The sequence below is a fragment of the Scardinius erythrophthalmus genome (genome assembly GCF_964197995.2).
Source record: "Scardinius erythrophthalmus genome assembly, chromosome: 9".
Lineage (NCBI taxonomy): Eukaryota > Metazoa > Chordata > Actinopteri > Cypriniformes > Leuciscidae > Scardinius > Scardinius erythrophthalmus.
Window position 1 is genome coordinate 24,658,890 of NC_138229.1, and position 21,031 is coordinate 24,679,920.

At 37.1% G+C, this 21,031-nt stretch overlaps 3 protein-coding genes across 6 annotated transcripts; all 3 read right to left on the reverse strand.

Moving 5' to 3' along the window:
* Positions 1 to 8,898: 8,898 nt before the first annotated feature.
* Positions 8,899 to 11,216, reverse strand: rwdd3 (RWD domain containing 3). Of its 2 annotated transcripts, none has more exons than XM_081375536.1 (4): positions 11,001 to 11,216; positions 9,869 to 10,332; positions 9,507 to 9,622; positions 8,899 to 9,413 (listed from the first exon to the last, which is right to left on the reverse strand). In XM_081375536.1, exons 1-4 carry the CDS (start codon positions 11,083 to 11,085, stop codon positions 9,302 to 9,304), a joined length of 777 nt encoding a protein of 258 aa, XP_081231662.1. In that variant the 5' UTR covers positions 11,086 to 11,216; the 3' UTR covers positions 8,899 to 9,301. The 2 variants fall into 2 exon arrangements, with proteins under 2 accessions (XP_081231662.1, XP_081231663.1); XM_081375537.1 differs by having other exon boundaries at positions 10,049 to 10,332; positions 11,001 to 11,205.
* Positions 11,217 to 11,286: 70 nt separating this feature from the next.
* hccsa.1 (holocytochrome c synthase a) lies at positions 11,287 to 14,732 on the reverse strand. Its single transcript, XM_081375538.1, has 7 exons — positions 14,630 to 14,732; positions 13,801 to 13,900; positions 13,019 to 13,194; positions 12,776 to 12,924; positions 12,575 to 12,694; positions 12,404 to 12,490; positions 11,287 to 12,192 (listed from the first exon to the last, which is right to left on the reverse strand). Exons 2-7 carry the CDS (start codon positions 13,895 to 13,897, stop codon positions 12,000 to 12,002), a joined length of 822 nt encoding a protein of 273 aa, XP_081231664.1. The 5' UTR covers positions 13,898 to 13,900; positions 14,630 to 14,732; the 3' UTR covers positions 11,287 to 11,999.
* A 592-nt stretch (positions 14,733 to 15,324) lies between these two features.
* Positions 15,325 to 19,251, reverse strand: LOC308696307 (TLC domain-containing protein 4-B). 3 transcript variants are annotated; one of them, XM_081374855.1, is made up of 7 exons: positions 19,128 to 19,251; positions 17,882 to 18,048; positions 17,710 to 17,799; positions 17,519 to 17,577; positions 16,880 to 16,974; positions 16,716 to 16,789; positions 15,325 to 16,633 (listed from the first exon to the last, which is right to left on the reverse strand). In XM_081374855.1, the coding sequence occupies exons 2-7, from the start codon at positions 18,034 to 18,036 to the stop codon at positions 16,315 to 16,317; spliced, it is 792 nt and encodes a 263-aa protein (XP_081230981.1). In that variant the 5' UTR covers positions 18,037 to 18,048; positions 19,128 to 19,251; the 3' UTR covers positions 15,325 to 16,314. The 3 variants fall into 3 exon arrangements, with proteins under 3 accessions (XP_081230981.1, XP_081230980.1, XP_081230979.1); XM_081374854.1 differs by lacking the exon at positions 19,128 to 19,251 and adding an exon at positions 18,228 to 18,623; XM_081374853.1 differs by lacking the exon at positions 19,128 to 19,251 and adding an exon at positions 18,190 to 18,620.
* Positions 19,252 to 21,031: the final 1,780 nt, after the last annotated feature.

Genomic DNA, 21,031 nt, shown 5'->3' on the forward strand with positions numbered 1-21,031 from the left:
TGTGTCTGCGCACATCGATGATGATCAGTCTCATCAGAAGAACATGGAGAGAAGGTCAGGCTCAGTCATCATCACCGCTCACGACTCACGAGTAGGAAATGCACATCGCTATAACCGCGCTATTGCTGTGACCACAACCCTCTGAGCTCTTAAAGTGTTAGTACACCCAAAAATGAAATCTCTGTCATTAATTACTCACCCTCATGTCGTTCCAAACCCGTAAGCCCTTCGTTCATCTTCGGAACACAAATGAAGATATTTTTGATGAAATCAGAGAGCTTTCTCACCCCCCACCCCCCTTGGCAGCAACATTGTTACCAATTTGAAGGCCCAGAAAGGTAGTAAAGACATCATTAAAATAGTCCATGAATAAAAAAACTGAAATAACGACTCTAACGCTGTTTACCTGAGCGCCATGACATGTGTGTCATGCTGACACTGGATCCGGCCAATACTGAGCCGGCGTTCGGAAGCAATAAAGTCGTTTTTGTTTTTGTTTTTTGGGGGGGGGGATGTTTGCACACAAAAATTATTATTTTTGCTTCATAACATTAAGGTTGAACCGCTGTAGTCACATGGACTATTTTAACTTTCTGGGCCTTGAAAGTGGTTATAATGTTGCAGTCTATGGGGGTTGGGGGTAAGAAAGCTCTCGGATTTCATGAAAAATAAAGATGAACATAGGTCTTACGGGTTTGATACGACATGAGGGTGAGTAATTAATGACAGAAATTTCATTTTTGGGTGAACTAACCCTTTAAGCTGCTTTCCACTGCACACGACAAATGACAGCCGATGGAGAGTTACACAGGGTCTTCGTAGGGTGCCAACCATTTGCAGATGTGGAATTTTCAGATTTGATTTGAGCTTTCAATGCAAAAAAAATTTGAACTCGAGCGACTATACGAATTTGACAAGCCGAGATACAGCAGATGTATTCCAAAGTATTCCAATCAGATCGGTGTGAGAAATATTAATAACTTTAAAAACTAATATTAAAAACTTAAAAAAATACATGGTTATTGATAAATGAGAACAATTATTAAAATATATTTATATATATATATATATTATCTGGCACCGTATTTTCACTCAACTTATTTGGCCTATATGCATTGTTTGCATTCATTTATTCGTTCCACCATGGTGAAAGTACGGAGGATAAAGGCTTTTGTATTCCTTTACTGGAGACACTTAAAGAAATATTGCAAGCCAGTCTGGGCAAAACACTATCTAACTCGAGTATGACGGTTTAGTGCAAGAGATGCACCTTAACGGAGAAGATTTCTGACACAGTTCACTCATCTTGCGTCGCAAGATCATAATGAAAGTTTATTACAAGTGCCACTAGGGGACGAAATCCGACAGTGTCTAAATGTCGTGTGCAGTGGAAAAGCGGCTTTAAAGTTAATTCACACTGCGCCGACAGACGCTGACCAATGGCGACAATCACCAGATTACAACCGGTCACTTCTCAGACACTTCCTTGACCTGATAAACATCAATGGAACATGTTCGGTCAGCGAAACCAGGCACCGACCAATGCCGACAAGGGTAACACAGGTGTTTTTGCTCTAAATAGTTTGTCCGCAAGGTGGCAACACTGCCCAGGCCCATTGTTTCACAGTCGAAAACGAAACTGACGTGACAGAACAACAATAACAAACTACTGGAGGTGGCGCCAACAATAGATGTCCACGAGCGCTTTGTGTGAGGGATTAAAAAAAATGCAACAGTAGTTTAAACGAGTACAATGACATTTTTTATCTGTGATTACGAGGATTAAACTTTCTAGTGCACGTGTTAAGCGCCTGTGTTTGCGCACACTATCAAATCTGTATATTTTGAAAGACTGTGGGTTTGGCTATACTCATACGCAAAAGGCCCCAATACTTGAAGAACTAACTGGTGTGACGTCATTTCAAACAAAATCAGGCCAAAACGAAGTTTGCTTTGGGAGCTCGAAACTGGAAAAGTTCACTCCGACTAGAAAACACCTTTGAATTACCATTGTTCCATGGCAATTACGTAATAGTTGGTTGTAGCTCTGGGGCTCCGATTATTTCACCTCAAGTCTCAATCGAGTGGAAGCCCCAAAGAGCATGCACTTTTTTAACCTGGGCCTCTTCGGGAGCTCATCCTGGCTTTGACCTCCGCCGTAATGCCTATAATCACCCAGCAGACATGATGTGTAGAGAGCCACAGGCATCAGATGTGACCATCTGCACTGTCCAACAGAGCATCCAGATCCTCATCAGTGTTAGAAGAAGGACACTCCTCTAAATGGCCGGATATTTGTGTACAGCATAGTTGGACAGATGGAGGGTAAATAGTGTAGTAAATAGTTTCAGGTATATTATAGTATGAGACCGTCCACACCACTACAGCCTGTTTACTGACCATCTGATGCTTGTTACACTCAAAACTGGCGAACATATCTGAAAGCCTGCAATTTCCATTTGATTGGCTGACTTATACATAGTTTCCAGAAGTCATGGTGCATCAGAAATGCAGTGTTTACAGTGTTTTTAAAATATTTTTTTAATGTTTTTTTTTTTTTTTGGGGGGGGGGGGGGGGGTTAGAGATCTCATATGCTCATTAAGGCTGAATTCATTTGATTAATATTATGTCATTTTATTACAATTTAAGAAAAGTTTTTATTTTAAAATAATACAAATTTAGATTTTAATTTTATTCAAATATAGTGTCACATAATCCGAATTCATTATATTATGATGATTTGGTGCTCAAGAAACCTTTCTTATTATTATATTTAAATGTAGTTTCTTCACATCTAGACTATCATTTTGTTACCTTTTCTCTGATAAACTACCCCCTAAATGGCATGTAAAAAAAATAAAAAGTGTATTGGTCACAGTATAAATGGGAGAAATATCAAAGGTCTCGTCATATGTGACTACCGGTGATGTCTTATTAAAGCTCTGTGAAGGAAATAGTTTAATTCTTGCAGATTTAACAAGAAGTACAGGTGACCTTTGAACTGAAGAATTATTGACAGAAAGACTATTCTGATCTCCACTGTGACCTTGAGCGAGGCTCTTAACCCCAGGATGCTCCACACGACTGCCACGCAATTAAAGTTGGTTTGAACAGAAAAAAACCCTGCTAAAATACAAGCAAAGAGCACAGACCTTTCAGTCAAACACATTACAGTGCTTCAACCAGTTATGACAGATTCACAATAAACTTGTACAATGAAAACCTACCTAACAAGCAGTTTTCAATCAAATGAAATTTCGCCAGCCAGTGACAGAGGTTCTCTACTGACATTAGCCCTGTCAGGTCACTTGTCCTCAAGTCTACCTTCCAGGAAGAGGAAGAGATTTAAGGATTTAATTGAATTCCCTGCACACAGACATAGGTACGCCACCAGAGCCCAAAGGAGACGTTTGCTCGGGGCCCATCTGGAGTCTCCACTGCATGGCTTGTCAGGACTCTGTGATTTCCACACACGTCACTGCATTTGAGAAGGTTAGCAGTGAATCACAAGAGCAGAGAGACATGGACACAGAAGAAGCCGCAGACACAAGCACAAAAAAAAACACACAACCTGACTGACACATGTAGGCTACCATTAGGATTTTACACATTTATCTGGCTCAAACTGGCGGTCACAGGACTTGTGTAGGCTATGGTCGCACACGTTTAAAGGCCTTAGCAGGAATTTTATGTCATTTGAACTTCCACAACAAAACAACAAAATTGTTCAACAAAATCCAGCTGTCTGTCACCATGTCAAAAATGCCTGTTACACTGACTGAGACAAATCACGCTCGAGAGACCTGCGTGCGATCAACGGCACAACAGCGCCCTCTGCTGTTCAGGAACGCCTCGCACAAGCTCACAACTATTAATTGACAATTTCCACCTGTATCACCGTCTTAGAGCAATATAAGAAAACGGTCTACAGCAAAAACACAAAACAAAATAACATGTTATGAAATAATGATTTCTCTCGATACATTCAACATTTAAATATTTACCCAAATGTCTTAACCCAGCCCAAACTAATTACAATTGCCCAGACACCAGCTATTCCTCAAATTACCCTGCGTTTAGCCTCCCTGTGTGTTCGCTCCACATCCGAGATTCTCATTTCTGTCTTTTTTTTTTACTTAATTAACAGCAGGTTTATCTCTCACCTAAAAAAAACATCCTCAGTACTCCTGTTTAATTAAAAGGGGGGCTTGCATTCACGCGCCACATTATTCAGGAGTGTGTCTCTGCATGCAAACAAGCCCGTGCATCTCAGCTATCATGATAATTGGGAATATGAGCTCAATAATGGAGAATCCACAGCTAAAGACAGATGTGCACCTCTGCAACCAGACGGGATCAGAGCATTAACACGAGTCCAAAATGATTATCCACATAAGAATTTTACTAAGCCTCATCTATTTAGTTGTCTTTTATAATGTCTACTTTATAGCTTACGGGTCATTTTTGTTACCGTTTCAACTCTGTTACTTGAAAAACGTGTAAGTATTGCTATAAAAGGAGAACAACAAAAATATGCTCTGGTCAAGTTCAGGCACTTAAAATGACTGATTATAGGCCTAACATAATTATGTACACAACTGTAAGAAAAGTACAAAGCTAAAATGAGTCATTGAGGGGCTGGAAGTTAGCTTAGAGAAGTTGATTTTGATATCAAACTTCTTTTGAAAAATTGCTACCACCACTTTCGGCTGATGTAACAGGGTGGAATACTTGTAGAACTCAGAAAAAACAGCAGATATAACAAAACGTTGTCAATACTCACTCATGTTTGTGCTGTAGTTTTCCTCCCCATCAAGATTGATGTCACTTCCTGGAGAATGACATAATTTAGGACCAGACTTTTGTTAAATATCTAGTACAACATAAAACAATGTTCCCAAGAAAACCTTTGTTTGGGAGGAAAAATGAAAGAAAACAACGAAGAAACACCTGGAGTATTTAATTGTCAGTTTTTGGTGTTAAAAGTTTCATGTGCACCTGAGGACATGGTAGGCTAAATAAATAAATATAATTTGCAGGTTTTTTTTTTTTTTTCAATCACTACAATTGATTTACTTAATTTACTTAACTATATTATTCCCATTCCTTTAAAATTTGTAATATTTGATCCAATATCCATTATTTTATCCTAATATTTTATCCGTAGTCAGTTGAATCCGGGCCGTATCCGGATCAGATGGTGGACCTGCACCTAGACCCGACCAGAACTCAGCCCTGAATGTAAGCAGAGACCGTATCTACACAGGGGATTGTCTCCATTCTGTCACGGATGGAGTATGGGTTCCTTTTTGCCTCTGGCTTGCTTAAGGGACACTTAATATTCAACAATATTATTGATCTGACTGCACTGACACTATTTGATGAGAACTGAACTGAGCTGGATGATGAAATCACTACCGCAGAGCTGCTTTATATAGTCGAATTGAACTTATTTAATAGTTGATGATCTTTAGCCTATAACAGAACTGAATCAACACTGAACTGACTTCAGCTGAACAACAGGCGAAATGCGTCCTTTTCTGTTATCACTGTAAAGCTGCTTTGAAACTATCTGTATTGTAGGCTATAAAGCACTATTGGTGCTACTATAAAAGGTGACGACTAAATTAAAGCATGCTGTATGGTGAGGAGTGACCCTTATCTGTGTGCTGTGATTACATTTCGTTTGGAATTAAACTTGCATGATCCTTCAGACTGAGGCTAACCGTAAGGTTTGGGTGACAACAGATCTGGCTGTCGAGGGCATTCTTGTGCCAGAGTCGCATCGACCTGGATAGAGTTGGACACGGTGGGCCGCGGCGGTTCGTCTCAGTCGTGCTTCTGCATTGATTTAGCCAATCTCCAGCAGTCGGATGGAATTCCAGATCGCCGCTTTTAGTTGGATCAGGAAAAGCAAGGAACAAATGTCATAGATGTATAGCGTTAATTTGCCAAACTAAAATGTCATTTGGGCAATAAATTTTAAGTTCAATCTAACCTTTGTACGTTTTAATGGGCCGTAATTAAAATGTTCAACAGGTAGCAGGCGCACGGGGTCGCCGAGAGTGGCCTCGTGGCCTAGTAAATGTAGGAAATGCTTCTCCTCTGGATCAAAGCCCTGTTTTATACAAGTAAATGCCACTGAGTGGATGACATTTAACAAGCAGTGTTGTTTTGTAAGAACATGTCAGGGAAAAGGTCAGGCAAGGTGAATTTATAGTTCAGAGTGGATCATTGTAAAGGGCGAGGAGGTGATTTTCATTAAGCCTTGTTAATTATGTTTAAAAAAAGAAATTTCATGTCAATTGCTCCTGGACCCACCAAGGCAGCAGCTGTCTGCACAATGTGCATAAGGTAAACATAATATGACAGCCAGCTATATACAACGTGTGTATGTGGGAGTATGAAACACAGAGCTAAAAACAGAATCCATTCCTACCTTTTGCCTAATTAAAGTTGATGCTCAAAAACCAATCTCTTATAAAATAGAGAGCTTGTTATTTCTACCTGTAGAAAAATACTCATAAATTAAAAGAAGAGTCTTAATTTGTTTGAAGTGCAAAACTGTCTGTAAGGTCAGTGAGTGTGCCAAATTCAATTTACAAGTTTAATTTAAAGAGCATCTTCACATCAACCGCTCAACGAAGATTTACTTTGTTTTAATTGTTTTAAAGAAACACACTGAGTTCTATTCTCATCATTAAGAGGAAAACTTTGTACAGTGTTTGTTCTTGTAGCTTGTAGCAGATAAGATCATTAATTTTTCCCTAAATAACTGAAGCAGGAACTACGGCTTGTTTTTGCCCCCTAGAGCTTTAACTGTGTCATTACGATTCAAATCTCAGCTAAATCGCATATTCTCGCATATTTTGAATAAGCAATTACTTCACAACTGCTGAAAAAGTATGTTCTATATAGTATGGGTGTGTGTAGTATGAATGTAATCTGGACGTACTATCGCTATGTTGTCATTATCATGTGACCTAGCCTACTACATTGGCATTCAAAAATGCTAGTAATATGGGATAGTAAAATGTCCATATGCACACTTCAGAATCTCGCCGGAAGTAGTAGGTCATTCGGCTTTTTGCCTACTTTTTTATGAGTACTGTGAATTTGGACATTCCTCTATTGTCACATACTGTTTTTCACCTACTTTATTGTAGCCTAGCCTAGAGCCTAGTATGTGATTCTGGATGCAGCCCATGTCACTACATTTGGGTACACTCCCACTTTGGGGACCAAAAGTTTGAGACGACATTGAAAATATGAGATTTAAAAATAATATAAAAAAAACATTATGACTAATGAATTATAAATATTTAAGATTTGTGCGTCACTAATCAAAGAAGTAAATGTGTTGTGTGACGTTGATCACGTGACCCTTTGTACAGATGGTAAGTTGTTCCATTGAAACTCTTTGTATCATCTGAAATCATACTGGAGAACATGATCATCAGGTTTGACAGTAGGTTTGTTTGACTTGACTTCTGCGCAGCACCACTTCAAGTCAAACAAAGCACCTGCTACAAACTTCTAAAATGCATGCAGCTCAAGTGCTGTTGTTACTAAATTCATGCACATTTCTTTTAAGTCAGTTTAACCCTTTCATGCCATATCATTGTTAAACCTTACAAGTATTGATTTTAGATTGGGAGGAAATTCTGATTAATCATCTGTCCACTAACTTGGACATCATGCATCACTAGCTATATTTCAGCTACAATTCATATTATTACTGTGACTGTTGTTCTTGAAAATACTTCATCTGCAGTCATTTTTTAGCTGTAAATAAATGTAATTATGTTATTAGATTGTAATTTGCAGTTACATCAAAATAGTAATCTGATTACACAATGCATGTTACTTGTAATGTGTTACTTTACTCATAACATCAAAATAGTAATCTGATTACGTAATGCATGTTACTTGTAATGTGTTAACATCAAAATAGTAATCTGATTACATAATGCATGTTACTTGTAATGTGTTACTTTACTCGTAACATCAGAAAAGTAATCCTATAATGAATGTTACTTGTAATGTGTTACTTTACTCGTAACATTAAAAAAGTAATCTGATTACATAATGCATGTTACTTGAAATGTGTTACTTTACTTGTACCATCAAAAAAGTAATCCGATTACATAATGAATGTTACTTGAAATGTGTTACTTTACTCGTAACATCAAAAAAGTAATCCGATTACATAATGTTACTTGTAATGTGTTACTTGTAACATAAAAAGTAATCTAATTATGTAATGAATGTTACTTGTAATGTGTTACTTTACTCGTAACATCAAAAAAGTAATCCGATTACATAATGAATGTTACTTGTAATGTTACTTTACTCGTAACATCAAAAAGTAATCTGATTACATAATGAATGTTACTTGTAATGTGTTACTTTACTTGTAACATTAAAAAAGTAATCTGATTACATAATGCATGTTACTTGTAATGTGTTACTTAACTCGAAACTTAAAAAGTATTCTGATTACATAATGCATGTTATTTGTAATGTTACCTTACTTGTAACATTAAAAAGTAATCTGATTACGCAATGTAACGTAACGCTTCTAATGTGTTACTCCCAACACTGCACATTTCAAATGAGATTTGAAAACACGTGATCGCGAATTTTTCCACAGTCTGAACACATCAATAGATCAATGTAGATTTCAGTCTGTTTTTCAAGAGAGAAGAGCTACATTTGTACATTTTGAACATAATCGACGTACTCTGGTAGACTGGAGGGAGCATGAGCATTTTCTACAGAGTTGTACCTCCACCAGATCTTTGATCACATCCTCATGTTCTGATATCAAAAGACACGCTAAATCCAACTTGTATGAATTTCTTCTGTCTGCTGGTTGAACAGGAACAAACTCAATTGCGTTTGCAGTAATTGAAGCTTTATTTTTTTGTATATATTTTATAGTTTTCACATGATTTTATATAATTTTATTCATTGGTTTGTTACACAGTATTACGTGCTATTACTGTATTATGTTTAATACAGTATCTCTTCAGTTAAAAACATGAACGCTTACTGTCCACTCAAGTGGACATCTGAAAATCTTTGTAAAATATATGGGTGAAATACATGTCCTGTATTTCAGACCTGGGACTGACATAGTTATAAACAGTTTAACTGGGAATATTGTAAGACAGCATATTTTGCATTATAAGCTATTAAATAAAATGACATGATGTGTTTTATTATGGGAATCCATCAGAGTTGTTGAGTGCGGCTCCACCCAGTGGAGAGAGTGTGTGTTACACAGCAGCTGTCCTGTCAGATGAGTGAGGGCACAAACTGGTCATAAAGCTCGGTTAGTCCAACCAGATCAAACTCCCTTTTGAGGTCATCAAGTGATAAAACGTCTTTCACTTCAAATGTAGACATCCTAAATAATGAAAAAGCCAGCTGTCAAATTTAAACAATGGCCAGTGAAGTATATATATAGTTAACAATATATCACACAAAAGTGTATTCTTACATTCTCCTCTCCTCTGGTTGTGGAATCTCACAAAGGACGCTCATCATCTTTTCCTTGCAGCGTTTCCCTGAAGAATCAACATCAACTTTTACAGTCTTCTGAAGGTGTATGTATTCCTATAGAGAGTCAGTTTAGAATGTATATTCTTACGTCACAAGAATGCATACACAAATGACACAAACCAAATCCAATAAAAACACTACAGTTAGTCAGGAATCAGGAAATAAAGGGCATATATGCTATAAAGATGTCCAGAACATTTAGTGATGGCTGTGGTATTAATGCGTGTATAATATGTTATTGAATCAAATGTCTGGGAAAATGACAATAAATGTTCATACTATATGATTTTGGAGTCATACTTTAATATTTTCCTTCGTTCCTTGCAGCAGAATCAATATCGGTTTGCCCGTAAAGAGTCTTCCAGTGAGACACAGCTCTGAAGCCCATTTTTCAATCAGTTTTATGTATTTCGCTTTGGATCTCATGTGATCTAAATGTAGTAAAGCGGTCCATGTTTCTTCAGTCGTTTCTGCTCTGACCTCTGCTGAATGGCAGCTTGGTGTTTTGGTCAAGTCAGAGAAGTTTTCCTGAAGCCATAGCATTAAGCCATGGATCATGGGCTCTGGTGGAAGTGATCGTGCTGTGGCCAGTAATTGCTGTCTCAGGTCATGACACTCTTTCCTCGATAAGTGGCTGGAACTGATGCTGATATCTGGAGGAGTGTGGGGGTAGTTGGGAGAGATGTGGAAAATAAGGCATAGCGGGGTCTTCTCGTTGTCCCTCTCTGTCAGTGTGTGTATGCGGTATACGATTCCCCTCTCAGCTGCATTTAAAAATGAAATTGCAACAGGAATACAAAATAGATAATGATCCACAAATAAATGTAAAGAGATTAACAAAAATTAAATTTATTCACAGACAAATAGAATGAGATCCACAACATAAATGTTATACAAATTTACAATACAAATAAATAAAATGAGATTAGCAAATAAAAAATATTTAAAAAATTGGATTGTGCTACAATTGGTCAGTGCAATGTAGCCATTATCTGATTGGCTTGAATAGAAAGTGGGTGGAGATAATTTATTTATTTATTTTTATCTCATTTTATTTTTATTCTTTGTGAATTTAATTCATTTTTGTGAAACACATATAATTCTGTATCTCATTCCATTTATTGATGAATTTGTAAAATGTTTAACATTTATTTTGTGGATCATGGTCTATTCATCAAAAAGAAACAGTTCTAATCCCATATAACTTGATTCAAAATTCATGGTGCAAACTTATTATTTCCTATCAAAAGACAATAGCTACAATTGCTTCTGTTAATCCATTATAATAATGAATGTGGATCTCTTTCAAACTGTATCAGAGCCTGGCTTTCTAAGCCAGGGGTTGGTCATTACATTTTATTTCAGTTCAATAAAAAATAAAATAATATAAAAAACACGGGTAGAATAGTAAAATTAATTCAGAAGAACTCACGTGACTCTTCTAACAGCTCGAATTCGCCCTGCTCGCAGTATATGGCGGATAAAACTGACATTTCATCAAACGCTTCTTTTGACATGTTTGCATTCGAGCGAAATGCCACATTATGAATTAACCATAGGAATTAACGTGTGTATATTGTCAACGGTTACATGACCGGTTTGTTATTGATCTACACGGTCACATTCCGTGTAGAAACACTATAACAGAACATCAGTTCCGACTGACAACGTGTTATAATTTTCAACATAGATTGAAATATTAAAACTGTTAAAAAATACTTGTTATTGGATAATTTTATTGTATTGCAATCCCTAAAATCCTCAAAAACAAATGATAATATGTAAAGAAAATGAAATTGCACACCAAAAACCAGTATGCCTATAAATGATGAGCTCTTGTTTAACAGCACCCAAACAAAGTATTTGATATCTGTTCTGTAGATTGAAATATTTAATCTTCAAATTTAGTTTTGAACATCATGTTAGTAGCAGATAAAAAAACACAGCAAGAGAGCATTTTAATGAACATTATAATAGATTCCTTTAACAACTGACTTTATGGCGGAAATAAATACAATTAAGTAAGCAAGAAAACAGCACTAAATGAAGAAAAACTAAAAAGTATGTATGAGTATTTACACAGTCGCTGGATTTAGTCACTCTGGATGGTTAACATTGTGGATATTTTAAAATAAAACAGGATATTTGCATGCCAGAATGCCTTGTTGAGACTACTAAAACTTTTGTTTTGCTATTTCCTCTTTAATTACAGTACGATACCGTATGTCTGCAACACCACACAGTGACACTGTAGCATTCTTCACACATATCATTGGACGAAGTCTTGAATATGCACATCAACAAATCCATGAAAGGAAAATAAGAAGGTCAATCTGATTCGTTTTGCAAAAAAAAAAAAAAAAAAAATTTGTTAATAAATATGAGTTCCTTTATATCCTATAGATCACACAAGACTCAGTGTGGAGAATATTCATGTGGAGGTCCAACGCCACCAGGCCACTTTCATACGGTCCCAAACAGCTCCTAAGGAATCGAAGGCAGGACGCACGTCAAGGATAGTATGCTTAGACACCTGGCCTCCATCGTAGTAGTCTATCACATATCTGACATCTTTTCCACACCGGTCAATAATCCAGTCATGCCTGTCAAACGGTAGCTCATGCCTACAACACAGAGGACCAAAAGCACCTTATTATATCTGACAATGATTTTGAGAGAGAAAGCATTCAAACAAAGACATCAAATACATTTTATTAAGGCAGGGCTTTTCAAATCTTTTCGATGCCACAGCCCCCCAAATATGATCATCTTTATCAGAGGGATTTGCATCCTAAAAGATATTATAAATGTGTTTTAAGGGATACCATCACTTACCCCATCCAGTGGCGAAATCTGGCTCTGGGTGAAAAGTCTTTTGCTTTGCCACCAAACCTTAGAAGAGAAGGTCCACATGGGCATTCTCTGTGGAGAACAACAGCAGAACATCAGGAATCATCTACTCGGTGACATCTGAGGACACACAGCTGCCTTTAACGTGCCACCTACTTGGAATGGAGCTTTTCCCATCTCAGGATTTCCTGCCAGGCTTGCTCATTATTCTGGTTGTGAATCCTGATGATGTTTGTCATATCTTTTTCTTTGATATCATCTTTGTTCCAGCGCCATCTGGTGAAAGTTTGAGTCATAAGCAATGAAGGTGATGATGCTAATTAGATGTACATCGCTTTTTCTCCATCAGGAACTCACCCTTTTCTCAGCATGGCATTCCAGAACATCTGCTCTGAGGGATAAACCCAGTTCTGCTCAGATCCACCACGAGGGATGGTAGATTCCTCTCTTTTCACAGACAGGGGAAACGGTTGCTCAGGTGAAGGTTGCTGGTTAGGTGGTGGCATCTATAGAGAACAGAAAGGAAATAAGGCTGAATGGTAGAAAGGAGTCTCAGTACATCTAAACATCCAGGTAACCAATTTCAGAGGGGCAAAGTACCATGTTTGCTGGGTTAATGTCAGACATTGCGGGTTTAGCCCTGTCAGCAGCTCTCATAGGGCACTCTACAAATTCATAAGCCCTGGCCTGATGTGTTGGTACATCAGGCGCTTTCTCTAGCTGATCGCTAGCAGGAGCAGACACCTGATGCATTGGACATTCTGGCGGAGGAGTACCTGTTGGGAAGTTAAGAATGAAAACTGAGGAGAACATCTTTTTTAGATCAAATCTGTATATTCTGTATATAAGGGCTGCAACAACTGATCAATAAAATCGATCATAATCGATAATGAAAATAATCTACAGCAAATTTAATTGATTTATTGTCTGAGCGCTGTGCATGGAAAAAAGGGTTAAAATTCAAACTACGTTCTAAACACACAAAACAAATGATTGTTTACCCTTTTTTTTAAGGTAGAAGTTAAAGCTAAATTAAAAATAATAATAACGTTCAAATGCGTTTTGTCATAGAAATGCATTATTAAAGTGACGTGGCTGATGGATGATAATCATGCACATAATTTATGGCACAGCCTAGAGATATGTTCGCTATATTGTTTTCATTGCCTTCAACTTATTAATTACAATTATTATTTTTAAATAAGGAGTCTTTGTTATATATTTTTTTCTTCCGATTAGTCGAGTATATAATGGACAAATTAATCGATTAAGAAAATCATTTTTAGTTGCTGCAGCCCTGCTGTACATGAAAAAAACAACAACTGGATTTTTCTAGATAACTGATTATTATAATTATTGAAGTACTGGAGTATCCTTCTCACTTTTAATAACATCTTGATGCATCGGACAGCCCTTTGGTGGCACCATGATGCCCTCTGCCTTCACGGTGCCTGTAGGGCTGGACATAGTGTCTCCCATCAGCTTCACAGACAAAAAAAGACAAAATAACACAGTTTTGAGTGGCTTTACATTTAGCATATTGGTATTACTACAGTTAGGCTATATATACTGTACATGCATGCAAAAAATCATATTAAGCGCATAAAATACTTTAAATCTAACATCTGAACTCAACTATTGTGTTCTTGCATTATAAGTTGCATGCAGGATTTTGTGAATCGGAGACTTCATCTTTGTATTATAATTTTTATTAATATTATTATGATAGATGCAACATACAAGAAATAACAACATACAATACTAGTATTCCACATATCAAGCCAAAGTACACTGGAGAGTATCTACATTAGAAATTGTAGAAATTAGAAAGTGTTTTTGCCTTATAGTTGTCAAACTGTAGGCTACATCTGATTGGCTGCTGTGTCACTATGAATAAACATTGGAAATCTGTACACACGTGTCTTCCTTTCTTTCTCTATACCAGTCCGTGGACTTCAAGATCAAATGTTATTGATATATGCAGAATTTACTACAAACTTATGCGTTTGGGAAGTTGTGTAACAAATGTTATACAAGACTCCTCACTTATAGAACGGTATGTAAGTTACACAAGCATAAGATAAAAGCATGTACTAGTCTGTCCAGATGGCGGTATTAAATGCTCGTATTGTTCAAATTGCACTGTGTTAAAACTACATGCGCAAGATATCTCTGATAAATTACTAACCGCTATATAACAGTGACACTTACCTGACACCTCTACTGTCAATGTCGTTCTCCAGAAATATGCCTCATATCCCAAGATGCTGTGGGTAATCACGCCGTGTGTGTGGCACGCATGGGCATCCAGATGCATACTGCCCCCTAGAGGATTGGAGTTTGTATTTTTATTTTATTTTATTGAAGTGACGATCTAATTTAATTTAATTTAAAATGGTAATAATAATTTTTATTATATTATTTTACTCATTGAATATTCTGAACCATCAATTCCATCAATTGTTTCCTGCAGGACAGCATTTCAAAAGAGCATTTCATATATAGGCTATATATTTGTTTTGCTGTGGTAAGTTGTGGATCTCAGATTTTGTAAAATCCTATCACTAAAAGATTAATTTAGTTAGTCTTTCTGGAGGTTATATCATTATCCCTGTGGAACAAGTGACTGATTGAGTGCTATAAGTGAATCATTCAGTAAACTGGTTTGTTAAAAACACTAAGTTGTTTATGACCGAAACACATTACTTTTGCTGGAGTTTTAAAAGAGAGGAACTGGATGGAAGTGAACAAGAATTATTAGCTTACTTAAAAGATTTGAGATTTTGAGAGTAACAAGCAATACACTAGTGAGCAACGCTGCATGTTTCTAATTGTATTACATTTTTGTAATAACTAGCATAACAAAATTGGCTTAATGTAGGCCTACTCATGTGACCACACACTGTAAAGTGTAAAACTGAGCAGTTTATTCATTGCCACACCACAGAAACACACATCCAGTCCATTACATGAGCATTTTTGACATCACAGCATTTGTAGAAATTCATTCCAGTTGGAATAGCTCATACTCATACCTTTTTCAAGAGTCATATCATTGCTGATGTTTAACCGCGTAGGCCTACCTAACGGTGAACTAAATAATGATAAATAACCTGAAAAGCCTTATCTTACTGAAGCTTACATATTATAATTGTCATTATTCCAAATCCAACAGACAAGCCACATACTACAAAAAGCTTATACATGGCTGCATCACGAAACACACATATTATATAACATTGTGCCACCTGATATGCTTTCCATTCCAGACATACATAATACTCTCCATATATGCAATAATTATATGCAGGCATGCATGGTTTCTCGAGTACAAATCCTGCGAAACCAGGAACTTTCACCTATACATTTAACCCACATTTCCACTATACATTCATAATGTCATTATATTTCTCTCTATATATATAACCTTATCCATATTGTAGTCAAAAAGTTGTTTATCGTGGTCTACAGGCACACACTGAATCCTTGTGGAAGTTCAGATGTGCTGTCGCTTTGTTGATTGCATTCATAAAGGCAAGTTGGTTGATCTTAATAGCAGCTTTATAATAAATAGTGCAACCACAACTATTGTCCTGATTGTACATTTGATCAGACTCATGCCACTTAATCACCTGATTTTTTAAAACTGAAAGAGCGTTTGTGATTTTATTCCTCCAGTTGAGTCCATATTTGAAGATGACATCATGTAAGTCATTATTAATACAATGACTGGCTTTCTAAGCTCTTGATTTGTCGGTTTGAAACTCAAAACTGCTGTCACGGCATTACAGCAGCAGGGAGTAATACAAACATATGTACTCCAGCATAGGACATGATACAAGAAGGGCGGTTTGTGTGCTGATGTATTCAGTTTCTGTTTGTATCTCCATGTCATGTCAGTCTGTCTTTCTAGTTTCCATCTCAGTTCCTGCTTTTCTCGACCAGGCTGAGTGAAGGACTTTGAGACATCCACGGATGATTCTGCGCATCCACATGATGTTCATAACATCCAAAGACACGCTAGAAATAACCCAGGCACTGCGGCCTCCCAGAGGTAACTTGTAGAAGTCATCTGTGCCAAAGACCGAGTACATATGGCTGTAGTAGCCTGGAATGACTGCGATCCTCACCAAGAAGAATGCAAATGCCATGGCAACACCATTAACCAAACTCGGTTTGGAAAGTTTGTGGTAGCCCAACATGTGAAAAAACCAACTGGAAGACATAAAAAAAAATGCAATTTAGAAAATTAGCTTCATTGTATGGTTTTACATCAATTTTTTTACATATTACTCACCGCTGGTTGACAAAGGGGGTGGAGAATTCTGAGAGCAGACGGAAATTAGCAAAGTAAGGCAATATCCCTTGACTCTACAGAAGAAGAAAAAGCACAAAATGACCTTGGAAATCCTGAGGAAGTTTGAACAGCTAGAAACCAGACTGGCTAGAAACACAACTTACCAGCACATAGTAATACGCATAGAGAGCAGCAAAATGATGTATGACAAAGTATTTCTCTCCAATTGACTCCCATGAAGTAAACATGAGCAGGAGATCTGAAGAGGAACAGAGTGTTCTTTGTGAGAGTAACATCAATAGAAACATTTTTTCCATACATCTTAAATACATTAATGTAATATTAATCATTATTCCTAAAAATATATATTTTTCAAAGTAAAAAGTATATTTAACAAATATAATGTGGGCTATTAATAATTAATTGAAAAATATTTGTCAAAAAAATATGAAATAACTAAATACGTTTCTTTTCACTTTTTCTTATCAATATTTTTTTTTACTTAATGCCCCCCAAAATTTGTTTTTTATACACGTAGACACTTTATGCTTTTTATTTTATTTTATTTTATTTTATGTTTTTAGCCTCCATTAAGAAATATTAAATATTAAAAAGCAATTAAGCAAAATTAAATTAAATTAAAATTAAATAAATTAAAATTCAGAAATTGAACAATGCTCATCATAGAAGATATGCATTTAAATCATTAAGTGAATGAACTGCATTTTTTTTCTATTTGTGCATAAATTAATAGATATAGATATATTTATAGATATTAATCTCATCATTAACCCTTCACTCACCAGAGATGAGGTAGCCTGAGGTAATGGCCACATTTAGTTTCACCAGTGTGGCATCTCCCCTGTAATCACAGAGGTTAGTGTATTTCACACTTTGAGTGTTCAAGTCCAAACTGTACAGTTTGGACAGAAACAATGTTGCATAAGAAGTTGTGTCACCACATTTGTAATGGATTGCATCTATAAATCCTCACCAGACTGGGTCTTTCTGGATAGCTTCATCAAAGATATATATGTAAAGACAGAAAAGTCCCACAACCAGGGCGTGCACTGTTGAGACGGCCCTTTGAGAGAAAGAGAGACCTTCCAACTTTAGGCAAACTCGCTATATAAAAACACATGCTTTTAGAAGATAAAATCTGACACCTGGAGTTCCACTCCGTCCTTTGTGTAGGGCTGAGTCTGAGGAAGCCTTTGGAGAGATGCTGAGACACCCAAGGGCTACCTCTATGGAACAGCCACTGGAAGCCCAGGAAGCTCCATGTTACAACCACCAGCACCTGCAGGCTGAGAGGCTCCATGCCTGCTGAGCCCTAGAGAGAGAGAGAGAGAGAGAGAGAGAGAGAGAGAGAGAGAGAGAGAGAGAGAGAGAGAGAGAGAGAGAGCGTTTAGCAAAACCCCAGCCCAACACACATTAATCAACCGCCTCTTTAACAAAACAAAATGTTTCTTACTCCAGACCGGTTGCGAACATAAAAGCCCCAGTCATCACCTGAGCTGCCGCAGTACCTCTCTACTGCCAAATCCCCCGGCATAAATAAGCATTTGCATATGTGCTGACACAGACATCAAGAGGTCAGCCGACTCCGACACGTCTCAGATTTCTCCATCCGTGATTTATAGAGCCACGAGTGGCTTTTGTGCAGTTTGAAATGCATTCGAGTCGCAGAGATCCTGGCGTCCCAAAAGAAACAGCTGATTGTGTGTTGGGTTTGTGCTGCATATACACACAAACTTCTATCCTGGCTGAGGGGAGCGTGAATGGTACTCCGGCTATACATGTCTGCAGTGTGGACAGCGATCGAAGTGAAACAGCTGGAAATCAATGCGTGTGATCAATGTAGCATTGTTCTGGTCCACTGGGACAGGACCACTCCCTTGTTTTGTCCTCGTACCCTTGAAAAAGTCATCAGGCTTCAGTGCTTTTGGTAATGGATAGTAGGAGGAAGGAAGTCAAGCCGGCATGACCTTGTCAGATTCTACTTGATTGTCTCTCATTTACATTTATGCATTTAGCAGATGCTTTTATCTAAAGCAACTTACAAAAGAAGAACAAAACCAGCCATGAGCCAACAATATTCATAAACAATGGCAGGTTTATATAACAAGTAAAGAAGCAAGCTAAAGTAGAGGACAAATGCAGAGAATAATGTGAGTGTGTAAGTGCACTGAACATGTAGGCTACAGTATGAGTAAAACACGTACAAAAAAACAGCCAAAAAAAAAAGATATATATAAAAAAAATGCTATAGGTCATGCTGTCTTTATCATTTTATGTGTCGGAAGTCATTCATTCACTTTCTTTTGCAGTTCATTTTTTCTTGCAGTCCTTCTTTTTGGTGACCATGAAAAAAAATGAAATGAAGTCATCATAATGCATGATCAGACTTACCCTTTCCGTTATGAAAGACCCATTTTGAACTGGCCATGGAGCGTGTGCGTGTGAACACAGCCGGACACGGGGATAAACGCAGGGTTTAAGTGACCTTCTCTCTCTCTATTCTCCATATTCACTCAGTAAGTGCTTTTCTCTTCTATGCAGTCATCCAGTGTAATTTTATATCTATCCTAAATGAACTTCATTGCATAGAGGAACCACTAGATGGAGCGAGACATCCAACATTTTCTCTCTCCATGATAACAAATGAGCTTCAGGCAAATGTGTTAGACCAGGAGGGGGTGGTTGGTACTGTACGAACAATGACACTATTGCTGAATGAATGAATGAATGAATGAATGAATGTTGTATATTTAGCAAGGGCTGCCCTGTCATTCTCAATTTCCTGAATTCTTGCCCTAAACTTTAAATCAGATCTATTTTCAGACTTAACCAAACAAAATAAACCCAAATCACTCCAACGGTAAAACTGAGTCTTCTTGTAGAGCCATAATGAAGAAGTTAGTCTTGCCCTGCATCTTCAGCACAGTTGTTGATGTTGATGTTGTTGTTGTTGTTGTTGAGTCCCTCTGCATGCTGTGCCTCAGGGATGGAGCAACAAGGCATTCCTGTTTGATGAACCATTCCCCCCAGAAGAGTTCTGCTCATGGAAAATGCCCAAATGTGTATTCTAAATATAGAATAGGCTATATATTTTTCACTTTATTAGCTCTGTGTTATATAACAGAATAGTGGAAACTTATAGCAAACCCTGCTGTATAGATGCTGACTGAAATGAATACTCAAAACAGGTTTACTGGAGACGGAAAAGAGGGAAATTCTGTTGCTGACTAAACATCCCTTTTCACGTCTTGTTGAGTGAAATATTCATGGGTTTTGTGTAACCTGGTGATTTAAAGACTGAAGACTGCAAACATGCATGATAAAGGAAAAGAAACTTGGAATTTAATTAGTTAAACATTTTAGCAATCATGACAAAAAGTCATAATTATGACATTTTATCTATTATATTTGCCACTTTTTATGTCATAAATTTGAATCAGAATTATGATTCACCGAAGCATTATTTTCTTAAATGGCAGAAATTGCCTTTAATAGCTTACTTTACTGATTTAAATGGGACAAACTCACATGCCAGTATTAATGTTAAAGTTTTACACAGGGTTACCCACAGTGGTTGGTCTTGTGTTTTTCCTGTCTTAAACAAAGTCTGGGAACAATCACTTACAATGGCAAACACACCTTGTTTTCCGACAGTTTCTTTGTTTCATCACTATAGTGATGGGCTAAACACGCGCCCACTATCATTAGAATGCAAGTTTTGGCTTGTCCTTAATTAATTGCATGTCTGAGGCATGATGGTACTTTCCATTTTGATTATAAATCAGGGGGCTGAAAACCAGTATAATGATATGGCATATTTCATCTTCAGAAGGGATGGACATCTGGTGATGATAAAAAAGTAATTATAGCATTACATGACATGGCATTCAATGCTGAACCCAAAAATTTCCAAGGAGGAATTCAAAAGGTGAGAGAAATCTCTTTATATCTGGGATGAATTATTTCGGGCCTTGACTCTTTATTGGTGTTTCCTGGACAATAGTGTCTCCTGATAGCAGAGGCTCAGGAAACACATGGTGAGAGGGGGCTGAACTCCACACGTAGGATTTCCCACAACCACAAGCATACTTAAACAGCCTAAATATGCAATCGGTAAAAATAAATGCACAACGAAATCATCTATTGTTTTGCTCAAAGGTATTTTTTTTAAATACTTTTTCTATATTTTCTTGAGTTAGGCCTACATATAATTGATTTGTATTTTGTAGGCCTATTTATGTTTTAATATTAGACATTTTGTAACAACAAATTATACTATTAATACTAATAAAAAG